The sequence below is a fragment of the Cinclus cinclus genome, chromosome 1, assembly GCF_963662255.1.
Source record: "Cinclus cinclus chromosome 1, bCinCin1.1, whole genome shotgun sequence".
Classification (NCBI taxonomy): domain Eukaryota; kingdom Metazoa; phylum Chordata; class Aves; order Passeriformes; family Cinclidae; genus Cinclus; species Cinclus cinclus.
In genome coordinates this window covers 149274813-149292237 of record NC_085046.1, presented here as the reverse complement: position 1 = coordinate 149292237, position 17425 = coordinate 149274813, and the positions used below count along the sequence as shown (strand labels likewise).

General features: G+C 41.7%; 1 protein-coding gene across 1 annotated transcript in view; it reads left to right on the top strand.

The window, feature by feature from the left end:
- TSNARE1 (t-SNARE domain containing 1) overlaps window positions 1–17425 on the top strand; it is a 347022-nt gene that overhangs the window by 53876 nt on the left and 275721 nt on the right. Inside the window, exon 2 of the mRNA XM_062504268.1 lies at window positions 955–1077. Within this exon, the coding sequence (XP_062360252.1) occupies window positions 993–1077 (85 nt within the window). The 5' untranslated portion in view covers window positions 955–992. The remainder of the gene's footprint in view (window positions 1–954; window positions 1078–17425) is intronic.

The window sequence follows — 17425 nt, the reverse complement described above, 5'->3', positions numbered from 1 at the left end:
CCATCCCTGGAAGCATTTAAGGCCAACGGGGTTGGACTAGATGACCTTTAAGGGTCCCTGCCAACCCAAACCATTCTGATTCTCCCATCACACCAAAAAGTGTTGTTATTCTTGTGGGATTGTAACCTTTTGTTGTGGTAGAAACACCACTTTGGGGTGTTTTTTTCATAGCCTTGGTGTAAGAAAGCAGCAGCTGGGTTTGGTCCTGTATAATTTCCCAGCTCATGCAGCACTTTTATCTCTTCTCCTCCTTTGCTGCCATCATCTCCATGCCTTTGAACTGAACTCTTTTGATACCAAAGCCTTGGGACATTGTTGAAATGCTGGAGGATGTCTGGGTGGATGAGGAGGTGGGAAGGAGGAAGAAGTTGTCTTCCTGTGACTGCTGCATTCATTTCACTCTGCTGCTGCTGCTGCTACCTCAGGCCTCAAAGATTTTGAATTTTTTTTGTTTTGTTTTGTTGTTAAACCAGCAAGGTGAAATAACTCTGGCTCCATTATTTCTACTGGAGGTCCAGGAGCTTATAGCAGCAAACTGTCTCTTTTGAGAGCTCATCAGAACTGCAGTGTGATGGATAGACTCCAGCCAGCTGTGTGCTGGTAATGTTCCAGAAGACAGCATCACCTGTTTTTGATTGAGTGTTTAAGTCTTTGCCTTCCAGCTCAGGATCTCAAAGCACTTTGTGAGCAGTGAGGAATTAAAAGTTGTCCTTTATCAGTGAAGAAAATAAGACACAGGGAGGTCAAATTACTTGCTTGCCCTCAAAATCATTTGTAGTCCAGAAGACCTGGATTTTAGTGCTTTTATTTTTTTTTGCAGGTGGGCATCCTGAAGTTTGGAGATTGTCCTGTATCTTTTATTTGCCTTCTCAGTCCTCTTTTTTTTTTTCTTGGGCTACTGGGGTTTAACTGGCTTTTAACAAGGCTGTGCCTGTCTTTTTTTCTTATTTTTAGGTTTGAAGTGTAATTCAGCATCCATCACTATCCAGAAAATGTCTTATGGATCCATTGATGGGAGTGGATTTGGGAGCAGGAACCCATTTGGAGGCCCTTCAAGACAAGGCTATCAACCTCTAGGTGAAGTATTGATCCCTTGCTGTAATTTATTCCACCTGACTCCCTGAGGACTGAAGTTTGACTTGCTCAGGTTCACTGTGGCCACTGTATAAATATCACACCCTCACCAGGGGTAATTTCTGACACTGATTTTCACAGGTGAAGCCCAAACTTTTTCAGTTTGATTTGTGTGACTGAGGCCCGACATCTTACCGTGCTCAGGATTTGAGGCTGCAACAAGGGAGAGCAGAGATAATGAGGGTTTTGGAGGAATTTGGGGGGACCAGAAGGAGAACTGAAGAATATTCTTTAAAATGTCTTGTGCATTTTCTCATGTCCCCATCACCTTTACAAGAAGTTTGTCTCAATGGTTGTTCTAGTGGAGACTGATGGTGGGAGTGGATGTGAAGATGTACAAAATGAAGTGGCTATGCTTTCCCAGAGGATAACTTTTCTGTGGAAGCTGCTTGAATCTGGGAATCAGGCTTGGATGTGGCAAACAAGATCAAAAACTCACTCAGGAAATGCTGAAACCATAAACAGTGGCCTGCAAATGGCCATGGATTCTTTCTTTGTGTCATGTTTTTAAGCAGAGGCCAGACCAGCTGTAGGGCTGATCTGGGCTTATCTAGTCTGGCTTTGAGCAAGTCTTTTTATCTGGAACATATTCTTTATTTTCTTCCTGGATCTGGCTTACTCTTTTAACATGGCAAAGGGTTCATTTTTCCTTTTTTCAGCAGGGAAGAATAATGTCACCCCTCTCTCCACTTGCCTTTGATTTCAGCAGGGCTATTCACTAACATAGCCTGATTTGGTGTTCATGTCTTGAGGATTGCAAATGTTCTTTGGGAAACTTTTTTTTTTTTGTTTTGCAAATGGCCGTTCTATCTGCTGGATGGGATTATATATGTATATATATGTATTTATATATATGTCTATATATATGTATATGTATATTTATTTTTTTAATAGAGGTTTCTCTTGGGTTTCTGTCTTCTTACAAATTTGGGTTTAATTTTGAATCTTTTAACAGGAAGAAGGTATTGAAGTAAGTATGAGTTATCTGTTCAGTTGTAAATAGTGACGTTTAGGCTATTCTACAAGGCAAAATTAAAGGCATAAAAGCAAGGAAGAATGGGATACTTGGGCACAGTCAAAGAACCATAAGAAAAGAGAATTGAAATGTGGACTAGTCAAATGATGAATAGATTGCATGGATTTTAAAAAAATAATATTGTGCTGTATGAAAGAACTTCTGTTTTTAATGCAAATTTACTGAACTACTCAAGACACTCGAAGTCTCTAAATATTTGAAGAGATTCCTTATTGTGGCCAGCATCCCCACAGCTTGGCAGTTGAAGCTGTGATGCTGAAGCCACCCTTAGTGGATGGCAAAGAGGAGCTGGTGTGGAAAATTCAGGGGTTTTTTTGAAACTGCCATGGTATGTTGGCAGACGAGCAGAGCCTGTTGATGCTCTGGATTATGACTTAGACTTCAGTTCTGGTCTCCTCTCCAGGCTTGCTCACATCCTGTCCAGTGACATTGCCATGGACACATCTCCAGGGTCCTCCAGAGTGGATTTTCCCAGCCAGCCAAAATTGTTTGGTCCCTTAGCTAAGCATCCATGTGGAAAATATTGCAAGGGGAGGTATTTTTGCATTGGAGAAGTTTCCTTTCTGTGTGTCTCAGTCAGAGGTGGGTTCCTTCAGCCTTGAGAAAAGAAGGTTTAGGGGAGACTTTTTCATTGTGTTCCAGCATTTAAAGGGTGGCTATAAATGAGAGGGAGACTCTTCTTTTCACATGGAAAAGATGTGGGGTATTGGGTGGAAGTTATTTACTCCTTGGGAGATTATCAGAGACTTAGATAAGTGGAAAATATTTTGCAATAATAATTTAGAATAATCTCCCCAGAGAAGTGATGGATTCCTGAATGTTGGACAGTTTTAAATCTCATCTGGATGGATTGCTGGGCAGGCTGTGCTTTTGCCAACAAAGGTTGGATCAGATGATCCGTGAGGTTCCTTTCCAACTTGGCATTCCATGATTCTGTTCTGTGCTCATCTGAACCTGTGTCCCTTTGCCATGGAAGATGGACACACTGGATGCCTTTTGTCATAGTATCCCCAAGTATTGTCATTAATTAAGTGCCAGGAGAGGGTAATGCATCACTAATTATCTGCCTTCTGCTTCGGGACGATGGTTTGCTAAGAAAAAATGTCTTTTTTATTAGATCATGGTGTAGCTGGAGCAAAGGAGCGTGACCTTCCACCAGCATTTTTGTCTCTGTTCTCAGCAGGGACAGACCTCGATGGGAATATTCTGTCTGTGCTTTAAACCTCTCCCTCTCTTTACAGATAATAAATAAATAAATAAATAAATAAACCCAGATATTTCTGCAGGTAAATGTCCAACAGTTGTCCAGAGAAGCAATAAGGGTGATGGGGATAGAACTGCTCCATCTGTAATACAGAGAGCAAGAAAAGGGGCTTAGGTTTAGTTTGGTTTTTTTTTTGAATGAAGGGTGATACTGCCATGGGGGTTTCTTCTGTGTTTATGCATCTGTTTGTCTTGGCTCTGTTTCTTCCATGCTCCATCCAAATGCGCTGCGAGGATGGGAAAGTTTAATTACTTGAAGGTGGTCCCCTTGGCTCTGGGCTGATGTGATGATGGATGGACTTAGAGTCCATCCTCAGGCCATGTGGAGGTTAACACTGCTGGCCAGCCTAATTAGAGACATCCACAGACTCCGTCTGCAGAGTTTGGGGAGGGTCCTGAGGAATTGTTTTCAGCAATTTGGTTTGCCCTGGACACTTTGGTGTCAGAAAACTGTAGTTCAGACTCTGGTTTTGATGGTGGATATCCAGGATTTCTTGGGAAAAACAAAGACCAAAGACAAGTGGGGTTTTTTTGTTGTTTTTTTTTGGTTGGTTGGTTGGTTGGGTTTTTTTTGTTTGTTTGTTTTATTTTGGTTTTTTCTCATTATTAGTATTTTTTTAATATAGGTAGGTTTTAGGAGGGGAGAGAACTCAGATGTTCTGTAGCCTTGACCACGGAGCAGCCTGAGGTGTGTCACCAGCAGGATCACCAGGATTACATGGAGTAGAGGTGAAGGCATAAACCATGTTCCTGCTTTGCAGTTGGGAGTTACCTCTTGCCTCAACATCTGCTTTCTATACCCTCATTCTGATCCCCAAAATCATTGTAAAACCCTCGTGTTCCCCTGTTTCCTTGTCAGAGCTTCTCTGGGCTTCATCTGGGCATTGGTGTTGCATAGAAAAATTAGAAAGCAGGTAGTAGAAAAACATTTTTTTGTTTGTTTTTAAGTGTAAACCTGAGAAATTGAAAAGATTGACTTCAAAAATGTTATTTTTTAAGTAATGTGACATGTCTAAGATAAACAGAAAGCAAACATTGTACAGCAGCAGGAATTAAACTCTGAATTCTTACTGTGTGCAGCCCTCGCTCGCTACCATGTTCAACCTACCTTCCCAAAGCCATCTTTCTGTGGGGAAAATGAACAAAACCTGCTTTACTCAAGGAGGCATATAGGTCAGAGAATTTAAATAGCTTGGATTCAAATTCCACAAGAAAGGAAATTTTTAACACTGCTTTTATTAACCTTACTGTAACCTGGACGTTAAATGCCAGCTCTGAAAAGGTGAGGTTAATTTTATATTCCAGCAGTGCATTGCTTCCAGGTGAGCTCAAGGGACTGCTGGGTCAGTGCTTAATTTGGCTATGTCTTCGTTTAGACCGTTCCCCCTCAGTTTCTCCTGAAGATTTTGTGTGGGACTCTGGCCAGGGTTGTACTCAAGATACATCGCACGTGAGTCTTCCCCCTGGTTGGATAAGGTTGGTTATCTTGTCACTGAACAAAATGGGATTGGTCCCTGCAAGTTGTCCTTGGCAGTGTTCTCTGGTATAAATCACCTAATTATCATTTCAATACTTAGCAATTGTTAAATGGTTTTCCTAACATTTTTCTTTACAAACCATCACATTCTCCCATCCCTACCACTCACCTGCCTGCACCAAGCAGCTCTTGGGTGGAAAGTCACATGCCAGTGCTGGCAGTGCTGTCACTGACTTGTCATGGGATTGCTTAGGTGAGAAAAGCCCTCTGAGATCCTCAAGTCCAACCATTAACCCAGCACTGCCGGGGCCACCACTAAGCCATGTCCCCAAGTGCCACATCTACACATCTTGTAAATCCCTGCAAGGATGGGGACTCAGCCACTTCCCTGAGCAGCCTGTTCCAGGGCTTGACAGCCCTTTCTGTGAAGACTTTTCCCCAGATATCCAATCCAAACCTTCCCCTTGCAGATGAACCACCCTTCTGTCCTCTCCAATCCTATTTTCCTCTTTTTTCTAGCAGCCCAGGAAAGTGATGTGTCTTTAAAAACACACCATGGAGTTCACGGTTGCCTCCAAGTTTGGCAGAGTGACAGAGCTCATGTGCTCCATGGGAGGGAGATGTTCAGATGATTGAGACCCCTTTGCTGGGATGGGGCTGGCAGAAGCTCTGTGTTTTGGCAAAATTCACTCAAAAACTCAGGTACAAACCAGCACCACGGCCTGACGACCACGGGGCCTCACTGCAGTCCCGGGTCTGGTGTCAAACCTGGGAAGGAATCCTCTGCCAGCTCCACATCTCAGTTCTGCCAAGTGCTGAAGCACAGAACAAACTCCTGAGTACACAAGGAGTCCCCCTGAGGTTAATTAACACTGAGCAGGTGGTTAATCCTTTTGCTGTGTCGGGGACTGAGTACTGCTTTGGTTTTGCATTGGCTTCTTAAATTAATTCCAATACTTGGAATGCTTTGCTGAAGGGAATTTGAAACCTGTGGTCGTTGCAGTGGAAGGCATTGTCTGGTGGGAGGTCCAGGTCTGCTTGTGGCAGCTGGGACAGAGAGGAACTGTCCTGGTTTAGGGCAAATTTTGGGAGGAAACTTCCAAAGGGGTCCTTCTAGAAAGCAGATTCATGCAGCTCCCCCCCTCCCCCCCCCCCCCCCAACAGGTTTGGGAAAAGATTTCCTTGGAGAAAAGTCATAAAGTCCCCCCAGGACAGGAACACTATCCACAATCATGCATTTAAATGTCCTCAGGAAAGAGTGCTAAAAAGAGTTAAAAACAGTGAAAGAAAGCAAGAAGAAAATTGTTGAATTTTTGGGGGCGATTTGAAGCTGCTATGCAATATTAAGAGTATTTTTTTCAAAGGCAGAAGTCTCAAACTGAAGAGCTGGACCAGATCACATTCAGTAATTCAAACAAAATGTGCTGCTTTAGGGATGGAGTCCTGTCATGTGTGGAATTACAGAATCATTAAGGTTTAAAAAGACCTCCAAGATCATCAAGCCCAAGCTTCTAAGAGGGAAGGACGGAAGATGTGACCTCCTGTAGCACCTTCTCTCTGTTGTGCTTAGATGGGCTCACAAGTATTGCTCCAAGGTTACCTCCTGGACTTGTCTCTAATTTAGAAAGCTCTAAACAATAACGTGGCTTGTCAAATACTGTGTAAAACACTTCTGAGAGTCTTAATGATTGAGTTTGGCTTCTAAGTCTTGGGTCCCGTCATAAATTCTTGAATTTATGGTCCCACAAAAGTTGAGGAGTTTGGCGTCATATTTAGTAAGTAATTAATAAAGTGCAAGTTAAAGTGAAAACAATAATAATAATAATAAAAAATCATAATTACTTGATCTCTTTCACTGGACAACTCCAAAACCATTTTTGTGACATCTGGAGAATTATTTGATGTTGTTTCTCTGCTATTGTGCAAAACTTCCAAAAAGTTATATATTTATTTTCTTGGTCTATTTTCACTAGATGTAGAGGATCTTCTCTGCCTTACATTCAGTTCATGGATATCTTAGCAATGATTTAATGAATTAATAAGACTAAACTTAAGGAAACATATTAAAGGATAATGAACAACATTTTGTAGCAAAAGGAATTACCAGGAGAATTAACTTTCATACACAAATTGACTTTGAAACTGTTTGTTTTGAAAACCTCTGCCCTATCCCTTCTGGCACTTCTAACATTATAATAAACGTTTGCTATAATTTCAGTATTTCAGGAATTGTAAGTGGTTATGCATTTATTTATATAACTAGCAGAACCAGAACACACCATTGGAATGAATAATTGTTTTAATGAAATATATAAGGGTGAGCTGACTTCTTACCAGGAAAAAAAACAAAAACAACAAAATAAGCAAACTAATCCAAAAACCTCTTGGGTAAAAATAAACTCTTTTCTTTTTTCTTTACCAATTTTATTTGCTATTCTTGGTTGTCCAAAGCAATTTTAATGCAAACATGTAAAACTCATGCTGGTGGTCCCAAATCTTTGAGAGAAAATCAGAAATCAAAGCCACTCACCTTTCCTTAGGCATTTCAGCTGGAAATGCATTTAAATACCAGAACATCTCAGAACAGCTTGCTTCATTTTCCACTCAATTACAGTGGAATTAGAATTAGTTTAAGATCCTCTGCCCATAGCCAGCTCGTTGTGTGGGTAGAGGTGCCTACCTCTAGAGTAGAGGTAGAGGTGGTTGGAAAAGCAAAACAGAATTTGCTGGTGGAAACTGTCCAGTGGAAAGTCTCTGCCCACTGTAGAGGTTTGGAACCACACATTTTTCAAGGTCCTTTCCAACCCAGGCCATTCTGTGATTCTGTAATTCCATGGATGTGTTTGTGCTTGCTTTACTTTCCCAGTGTGTCCAGACCTGGGGCTGCCCTTCTGGGGTATCTTTCCACATGGGTATCTTTTCCTAAAGGAGAAGAGACTGCCTGTGCAGGAGTTTCAGCTCCTGAAATGAATTTAGCTCAACATTGTTTTTTTTTTTCCTTTGGACTGCCTTTTCAAAAGCTTTTCTTTGTCTCAGAGGCAGAGGAAAGGGAAGTTTTATTAACAAAATAAAACTCGGCTACTGCCTGATTTGAACTTTGACCCAGCTCTTGTTTGGATCGTTCAGACATAGACAAGACATCAGAGATTTTAAACTGAAAGAGGGAATGTTTGGATGAGATGTGAGGAAGAAATTCTTCCCTGTGAGGGTGAGGCACTAGCACAGGGTGCCCAGAGCAGCTGTGGCTGCCCCATCCCTGGAAATGTCCAAGGCCAGGTTGGATGGGGCTTGAAGCAACCTGGGATGGTGGAAGGTGTCCCTGCCCATGGCAGGGGGATGGAACTGGATGATCTTCAAGGTCCCTTCCAACACAAAGCATTCTATATTTCTGTGATTCTCTGATCAATGCTTCCAAGATTCTTTAATTCTCTAGATTGAATCTAATTGTGGTTTTTTTTTGAAACTTCCTCAGTTTTTCGAGAGCACTTCTCTGGTTAGGAGAGCAGAGCACTTCTCCAACAAGCCATAAGGGAGTGCTTGGCACTATTAGCAAATTCCTACAAGTTCTGCAAGGCTTCCTCAACATTTTCTACACCACTGGGATTCCACAGTGTGCTTTGCACCCTGTTCTTTCCATCATGGCAATATCCAGTGCATGGGTAGGATACGAAGCCTGTTTTACTTGATCTGTGCCTGCAAAAAATCCACCTGAAAGAAGATAGAGCTGAAACTGAGCAGTAGGATTGCTGCATGACCTTGTATGAACATCTGTCCATGTCTGCTGAATGGAGATCCATGGGAAAGAGGATGAGGTTGGAGCAACCCTTCAGCAGCTGTTTGCTTTTCCATCAGAGCTGTCTCCCTGTGCACACCCCTGTGCTCCCCAGTGTCCTGCTGTGCCAGGCAGATGTGCTGCCAGGCTGGTTTCGTTCTGAAATCAGGGGTAGAGCAGAACAGAGCTTATTCCAGGTTTGCTGGAAAATTTCCAGCATCTGGGGTGGTGGCTTAATCCCAGTTTGGTTCATTGAGCTTTCTTCCCGAGGAGGAAGCAAAATCAGCATCCAGACAGGCTAAATACTCCAGCCAGCATTTTTCCTGAGGTTCTGCAACTCCTTTCCTGAAATATGAATGGAAGAATCCTCAAACTTCACTGGAAAAGGAACAGACTGTCATTTCTAACACACCTTTATCTACTCCATGTTGTATTTCCTTCTTGGGAAGGTGCTGACACTTTTTATTGCCCTTATGACTTCTAAAAGGTCTTTTTTTCCTATTGCTTTTTTGTCTTTTATATTAATGTCCTCATCAGGAAACCAAGTGAGGTTGAAATTGAATTCAGCCTTGTCTGTCCTAGTTTGGATATCCATGTACAGTGATGCTCTGTCTCCTCCACTATTGCTGTAGTAAATTTGGGATTAGACATTCCTGGGCATTGGAAGAAGAGTTACAATAGTTTCTGGCAGGAATTTGCTTTGTGTCAATCATTCCCCAGGTGTGAATCAGACACTGGCACAGCTCAGATTATTTTCCCAGGTGAGACTGTGCTACCTCACTCTGATCTTTGGCTGAAAACCACACTTGATATTAACTGAATTGCTCCAGATTTTTTTTTTTTTTTTGTTTGTTTGTTTTTGCTGCTGCAGAATTTCCACTTGGGGTTTTGGCTGCGAAAGGGACTAATCCAAAAAGTCTAAAACCTGGGATAAAGTATAGGAAAAAAAAAAAATCTCTGTTGTCTATGCTGTTGTGATATGGACAGTGGGTGTTACAGGACATGCTGAGATGGAACTCTGCATGTTTGAAATGTTAATATATTATTAACATTATTAATATTCGTATTTAAAGTAATAATAGATGAACTAGCAAAATCTCTGTGCATGAATGCAGCTTGTAGCCTACCAAGTCTTTGATCTTTTTGAGAGCACATCCATGTCTTGGTCACCTCTGTCACTACTCCATAGTGTGGCCAGGTGCAAATCTCTTACCTGTTTTCTTCTTTCCTTCCCCTCCTATACTTAGTGTTGTCCAATTAATGAAATTCTGAAGGATGTAGAATTTCTTAATTGATTTGAAATAAAAGAATTTAGAGTCTTCTTTGTGTGAACGAATTTTCCTTTTTCTCTTTGAAAATGCAAGTGGAGTTTTATGGCATTACCTCTTCCAGGAAAATGGGGATGGAGATATATAGAGACGTTGAAAAAAACGCACTTTGGTTTGGGACAAATTTGGAAGGGAACTTTTAAAGGGATGATTTTTTTAAAGGGCAAAATGTAGTGGCCTTTCCCTTCACTTATTTGGGAGAAAAAGGTTTGAGAAAAGTAGAAAAAATGTTTATTTGATAAGCAAAGTATTCATAAGCATTAAAAAAAAGAATAATATTAAACAATAAAATCTTTTGCTGTTTTGAAGAGATGGCAAATTCAGAAAGTCTTTTTGTGGATTGGAGAGAGAGAGAAAACTCTTTTTCATGGGTGTATCTTCAGCTTTCTCTCAGTCTCTCCAGGGCTCAGATCTGGGGTCAGCAGCAGTGCAGCTTAGAGAGCCCCTGGACAATAATCCTGGTGTTCCCAAACTGAACAATAGATGAACAGTTCCAAAAAACTTCTGGCCTCTGCTAACTAAAATAAAATAAAAAAAAGAATAAACTTAAAACTAAAAGCAAAGCAGAGCTCTTCTTTGCTGTCTGTATTGCCATAGTCAGTGAAAAGGATGCAGAGGGATGAATGAAGTTTCCAAAAACAAACTGTGCTTCTTCTCCTCCCTTTTCTCTTGGGACCAATCTTAAAGGTGCAGAACTCAATATCCAGCACCAGCAGAACAGAACTGGGGATACAAGCACCATAAAGTCACCCTAGGACGACACAGTGGTGGATTTCTGCCCTGCAGCCCTACTCTAAGGATGTATTTATTTGCAGAACATACACAAATCTCACTTCTGTAAATAATGGATGGGTAGACACAGCTGACCCAAATACATATGACACAAACAGAATTTAAGTGGAGAGAAAAGAAAAAAATGAATAGAGCTTTTATCCATGCTGTCAGTCCAGGAATATTATTTCTCAATATCTCTTCTTCCAGGTGACTTTGGCTTGGAGACTGACACTGGCAGCTAGAAGTGGGCAGGGATTAAAGATCAGCAGTGGGGAAGGACTCGACAGATGTAAGCAGGTAGACTGGGGATTAGGGTGAATTAGTGTGGCTGGAAATCATTTAGGAGCGAGGAGGGATTTTAAATTGGGTGTTAGGATGTATGCATTGCAGATCTTCCCCAAATTTCTCTGCTATTAATGGCTGGGATTTGTGAGCGTGTTCCTTTGGCTGTTGGTGTGGCTGAAGGTAGTGGTGGTGCTGCAGGTGGTTGTGGTGGGGTGGAAGAAGCAGTTTAAAGAGGTTCTGAGATGTCCCAAGTGGTTGTGTTGTGTACGTGTTTCTAAAACAAATTTCCCTTTATTTCCTGATCCCAAACTGGAAACACATTTTGGGGATATCTCTGTGTTTCTCACTTTTCTTCTGGCTGCTGAGGGCTGCAATGGGATGATGATACTATTATTTTTTTTTTCTATATGAACACATCCGAAGTATGTTAAAAACTCTTTAATTTCTTCTAAAGAAAATATTTTTAGTGGAAATCAAGATTTTTTAGTGGAAATCAAGCTTGAATTGGTAGGCAGGTGATTCTTGGGAGATACAGTATCAGGATTAAAATAGTCTTAATGGGTTTTTTTACATCTTATGTGCCATTTTCAGGCTCTCTTTAAGATCAGACCTCACAGATCTCCAGCTACCTGATGATGCAGCTGTGGGAGTGGATAGTCCAAGGCTCCCTTTTTGCACTGGAAGGTTTTTAATAATTTCTTGAAATTTCAACCAATATGGTGTTTCTGTTTTTGTTGTTTTTTTACAGCCAGTCAAACCTGATTGCACCTAAATCCTTTTGTGCCCAGCAATGTGCTGAAGTGGAGTATTTCCCATGGATGCTTCTGTGTGTTTGGCCATTCCTTGCTTTGAAAGCTTCACCCAGAGATTTGGGAGTGGATTTTCAGAGAGACGAAGGATATTGTGTACAAGTGAATGCGTAGAGCTTTATTTGGTTAGGTGGGGATTTTTTGTTTTCCTCTAAATGCTTTTCTCAGGTCCTTAGTGGAGAGCAGAAGAATGAAGAGCTGATCACAGCAATGCTGCAAAAAATATAATGCTCTCTATTCCTTCTCTCCTAACAGACATACAGAAATGGAAATAGATTCAACTGACAAAGTAGAGGGACGCATTTATGTAAATAAGGTTTTTTGAAGTCATAAATCCATCTTTTGGGGCTGGGAATAGCCCTGGACTTGAACTTGGCATGTAAAGCAGGTCTGTTGCATGTGAAGCTGTGTGGAAGCAAGACCACTGGAAGCCATCCCATTCTCCCCTAAAAGATTTGGAGGTTTGGAAGGGAAAAGCCAGTCCTGGAGTCTGGAAATTTCAGACGTCCTATACTTTTCCACCTGTGTGGAGGCAACCAAAGCGATGAGCTGAACAAAATAAGACTCTTGTATCACTTTCTCCCACTCGTTCCTCCAAGTTCCTTTTTATTATTATTTTCACTTCTGCAAAGCAGTGTAAAGAAGAGATTTAGAAAGAGGACTTCCTGTAAAATACAGTTTGCAAAGAACTTGAGTTAATGACAAAATGCAGCAAAAAATCCCTTTATTGCAATCCTGTAGTAGTCTTTTTTTTTTTCTTTTTTTGTTTTTTTAGATTTATTTCAGGTACTTCAGGAGTTAAGCAGGTGGGGAAAGAGGAGATTGCTGCTTTTCCTGAAGTGCTTTACCAGCCAGACTGTAGCCAGATGGCTGGGACTTTGAGCAATACACAGATAATTCCAAGCAAGGATCTAACAACAATAAAATCACTTAAAATATACAGGATGTGCATACCTGGGGGAAGTGGATGTGCAGTGTGTGTGTGTGATTTTTGAAATGTAATTTGGAGGTTTCAGTCATATTGTCAATTCATACCTCTCCTTTTATAGTGTTACTGCTCAACCAAAGTGCTGTCGATTCATGCTGTAAAATTTTGGATCTGTTGACACAATTTCAGTATTTTCAGTGATTTTTCAAATTTTCTTTTTTTCTTTTTCTTCTCTCTGGGGTTTTCACATTTATTGCTCATTAGTGAAGAAGAAACCAGACCATATTTACATCCTGACAGGGAGAAAATGTTCATGTTTATGTACGATAAGAAAATAGCCACTGTGGCAAAAAAGAGCTTCCTTTTGAGAGCTTGAAATTCCTGGAGGTCAGAGAGGTTGGGCCACTTTGTATTTGGAGAACACCTGACACCCTCTGCTCCCACAAGATGAGGAGTGTTAATTGAGTTGTTAGTGTGTCTTATGACTTTTTCCCTCCATATGCTCAGATTGACTTGGTAAGAATCCAATTTATTTTATTTTGTTTTGTTTTATTTAAATGGTGTCTACTTGGTGGGAGGAGGGCTGCTTCTTTTGCTGCTGCTCTCCATCTCTTTTGTTTCTGGTTGAACATCCTGGGGTTTTTTGGGGTTTTGTTTGGTTTTTTTTGTTTGTTTGTTTTTGTTTTTTATTGCAGTGTTTTACTTCTTCTGGGCATGTCTGAGATGTCTTCAGACCTGAGAGAGAGGGGCTGAGGTCAAGGCCAGCATTTCAGCATCACGCTAGACAGTGGCAGTGTAGTAGAAAGCCTTAGAAAAACTCCTGGTAGCATCTCTTCTCCTTGGCATTTGCATTTGCAGCACTCTGAGTCAGGCAGGAGGGGTTCCCTGCCCAGGAGGGGCTTTCACTGCTGGAACACGCTGTGAATTCCTCTTCTTGGCTGAAAACAAAAGCCATCCTTGCTTTCTGGGAGAAATGCTGAGTTTTCTACTTGATTTCCTGTCCCTCTCTTTCCTATTTCTGAAAATCCCACCCTCTCCATATCTGATAGTTTAGATACAACCGGGATTCACCTTTATTCCCCCACCATATTTTTATTCCTATCTTTTCCCCAGTTGTTTTCATCCTCCATCTCTCAGTCCCTCTCTTGCTCCTGCTGCTTTCCTTGACCAGGTTTCCTAAAGCGAAGACATTGGCATTTTTTATTATGGGGTTTTTTGTGCCATATAAATATTTTCCCTACTTGGGGATGAGCATATTTATGTCCACCTCCTGGTCAGTGCAGATGGGGGAATGCTTCATGCTCAAGCCCAACCCTTACCCTGAAATCCCCTGGAGCTCCAGCTCTGATCTGCATCTGCATGGGAAGGATAGGCACAGATCTCAATCACTTTCCTGGGCATTCTGTTCCAATGCTTGACAAACATTTTGGTGACCAAAAGTTTTGCTAAAATCAAATCTGTCCTTTCCCTGGGGCACCTTGAGGCTGTTTCCTCTCATCCTGCCCCTTTTTCCTTGGGAGCAGAACCCAAACCCCACCTGGTTCCACCCTCCTGTCAGGGAGTTGTAGAGTGAGAAGGTTCCCCCTGAGCGTCCTTTTCTTCAACCTAAACATCCCATCATACAGATCATCAATAAAGGTTTTAAATAGGACTGTACCCAATACTGATCCACTTGTGACTGACCACCACCTGGCTTTAACTCCATTCACCACCACCTGGCTTTAACTCCATTCACCACCACCTGGCTTTAACTCCATTCACCACCACCTGGCTTTAACTCCATTCACGACCAGCAAGGTTTTTTTTGCACAGAAAACATGTCCAATCCATGAACAGACAGTTTCTCCAGAAGAATGCTCTGGGAAGCAATGCCAAAGACTTTACTAAAGGTTCCTCAAGTGTGTCTTGCTTTCTTGGGATGGAAGAGGTGAGGGGGAGAATTATCACCATTTCCTTGGAAGGTTTCCTTTCCTGCCCAGCCTGCAGACAGGACAGCACTCAGGAGACCAACTCAAGAGTCAGGAGAGTTTGTCTGCTGTTAAATTTCTCCTGCTGTTGTTTTCTAAGTCTTATTTATTTGCCTGGGATGATTTTTGGGAGCTGATTTTCCTTTCAACAGTGACAGTGTCAGATCTAAGTGAAGCAGGAAAAGAGAGGAAACCTCTACAGTGAGTCAGAAAAGGAAGATGACCTGGTGGCTGCTGGTCCTAAAGAGTTTTAATGCAGAGGTCCTGAGAAATCCTTAAAGGAGCGAAGATGTCAGATTCCAGCAGGAGAAGCAGCTCAGTTCCTGGGAGGAGGCTCTAACAGGCCTTTTAATGACCCCCAGTGGCCGAGATCAGTTTTATCTGCAGCTTGGCAGAAGCACATGCCCGCGGATGAAAGGCTTTGCAGCACAAGTCTTGTACAGAACTTGGCCGAGCTCCGGGAAATAACGCAGTGATTAACCCAAGGCTGGGACCCAACTGGAGTTTCCTTGTGGCAGTGCTGGTTCCAGGGCAGCAGCGTGTGAATGCTTCCCCCTGGGCTCGAGCTTGGCTTCCTCTGGCTGTGCCTGCATTTAGAAGATCAAAAAATAGATCGGAATATTGGCTCTGCCTTCTGGAAGGAGTGCCACCAGGTTTGAAGATGCAATCATTTAGAAATAAACAAATTCTTGTTGGTGTGCTCTAATGCAGGAGTTTTCTTTTCTTTTCTTTTCTTTTCTTTTCTTTTCTTTTCTTTTCTTTTCTTTTCTTTTCTTTTCTTTTCTTTTCTTTTCTTTTCTTTTCTTTTCTTTTCTTTTCTTTTCTTTTTCATTTGTTTTAATATACTTGATAACTGGCCTTTGAACTTCAGTGCTTCAGAAAAAATCAAAAGCTAATTCTCCATTTGGATGTTCTGGTGGGTTAAATGCTTTGGGTTTTTTTTGTAATTTTTTTTTTTTGTTTGGGTTTTTTGTTTCGTTTGTTTGTTTTTTTTTATTTTGTTGTTGTTGTTTTTGAGTGGATGTTTCAATTTCCAGGTTAAAAGTTAGAAAAGGTAAAATGCTTACTAATACCTGCATTGATATCAAATGCGTGACTTCTCTGCTCACAGATAACTTGTAAAACTTGCTGATTCAGGATTGAAAGCTACATTTGAGCTGGAGCATTGAGGCTTGAGAAACAGATCAACTGCTTGAGTGTGTTTGCAGACACCTTGGTTTTCCTTCATGATTTGCACACATGAGGGTGCTTAGAACACAAGGCTCTGTAATCACGTATTTTGAAACTAAGATATGTGGATAGCTTAATTTTTGTTCTTTGGCATATAATGTTAGGGAGTTTTTTTGGTTGGTTGGTCCAAAGTTGGTCCAACTACCCATAAGCAAGTGAAAGTTGCTTTGATAAGGCATCAGCGTGTCTAAAAAATCATCTGAGCACAGAGAGGGATCAATTATTTTCGTCACCCCACAGAATATATACAGCTCTAATGGTTGTGGTAATGGGTAAGAGGATTAAGCCCTTCTCCTTCAAGGTATTATAAAAATCTCCTAAAAATGAGGGTTTTGACAGATCATTCCCTTGCAGGTTACCTTTCCATTTTGTAACATTTCCATAGGTGCTGGTGGCAGGTGTTGCAACATGAATTTCTGTCCTGATCTATTGGGTCAAATCTTGTATAATACTTGTACTTGCCTCTGGAAAAGAAAAAAAAAATGTATTTGGAGAAAAGTCTTCTAAATTTTCTGCTGGAAGAAGTTTTTTATGGGAATGACTATAAAGAGGATAAAGAATCAGTGGATGTCTGTAGAACAGCATTGTGTAACTTTAGGGAGATTAGGGACAAGGCAAAAAAAAATGTCATCTCTTACAGTGTGGTTACAGTATCTGATTGGGACTTTATAAATGAATGAACAGATTGATAGAATTTATAGAATGCTTTGGGCTGAAAAGATCCTCAAAAATCATCCAGTTCCAACCTCTTGCCATGGGCAGGGATGCCTTCCACTGTCCCAGGTTGCTCCAAGCCCTGTTCAACATGGCCTTGGACACTTCCAGGGATGGGGCAGTCACAGCTTCTCTGGGCAACCTGGCCAATATGAGACTCATTGGTGTCCTCAGAAGGAGGTTTTGGGAGGATTTCAGATCACTGCCATGTTGGGGAGAGGAAGCAAGTGGGGAAGGAGGAGAGAGATGGAGAGAATAGGTGTGGCAATCCCACGTGGCAGAGCAGTCCTAAATTCTTTGCTCAGAGGGTGGTGAGGCCCTGGCACAGGTTGCCCAGAGAAACTGTGGAATTCCCATCCCTGGAAGTGTCCAAGGCCAGGTTGGATGGGGCTTGGAGCAGCCCAGTCTAGAGGAAGGTGTCCCTGCCCATGGCACAGGGCTGGAAGGAGATGATCTTGAAGGTCCCTTCCAGCCCAAACCATTCTGTGATTCCATGATAAGACTCAGAAAATGGGACGACCATCCTCAGGTAAGGACAGAAGAAATGGAGAACAGCAAGTTGCCCCATCTGCATATTTCAATTTCTTCCCACTAATTTGGGACAGGCCAAGGGAAAGCTGCAACCCCACTTGGGTAAAAGTAACTTTCCTGGTCAAACTCTACAAGCATTGCCCAGCGTTACTGTGAGATCAGAGAATTATTTTGTGC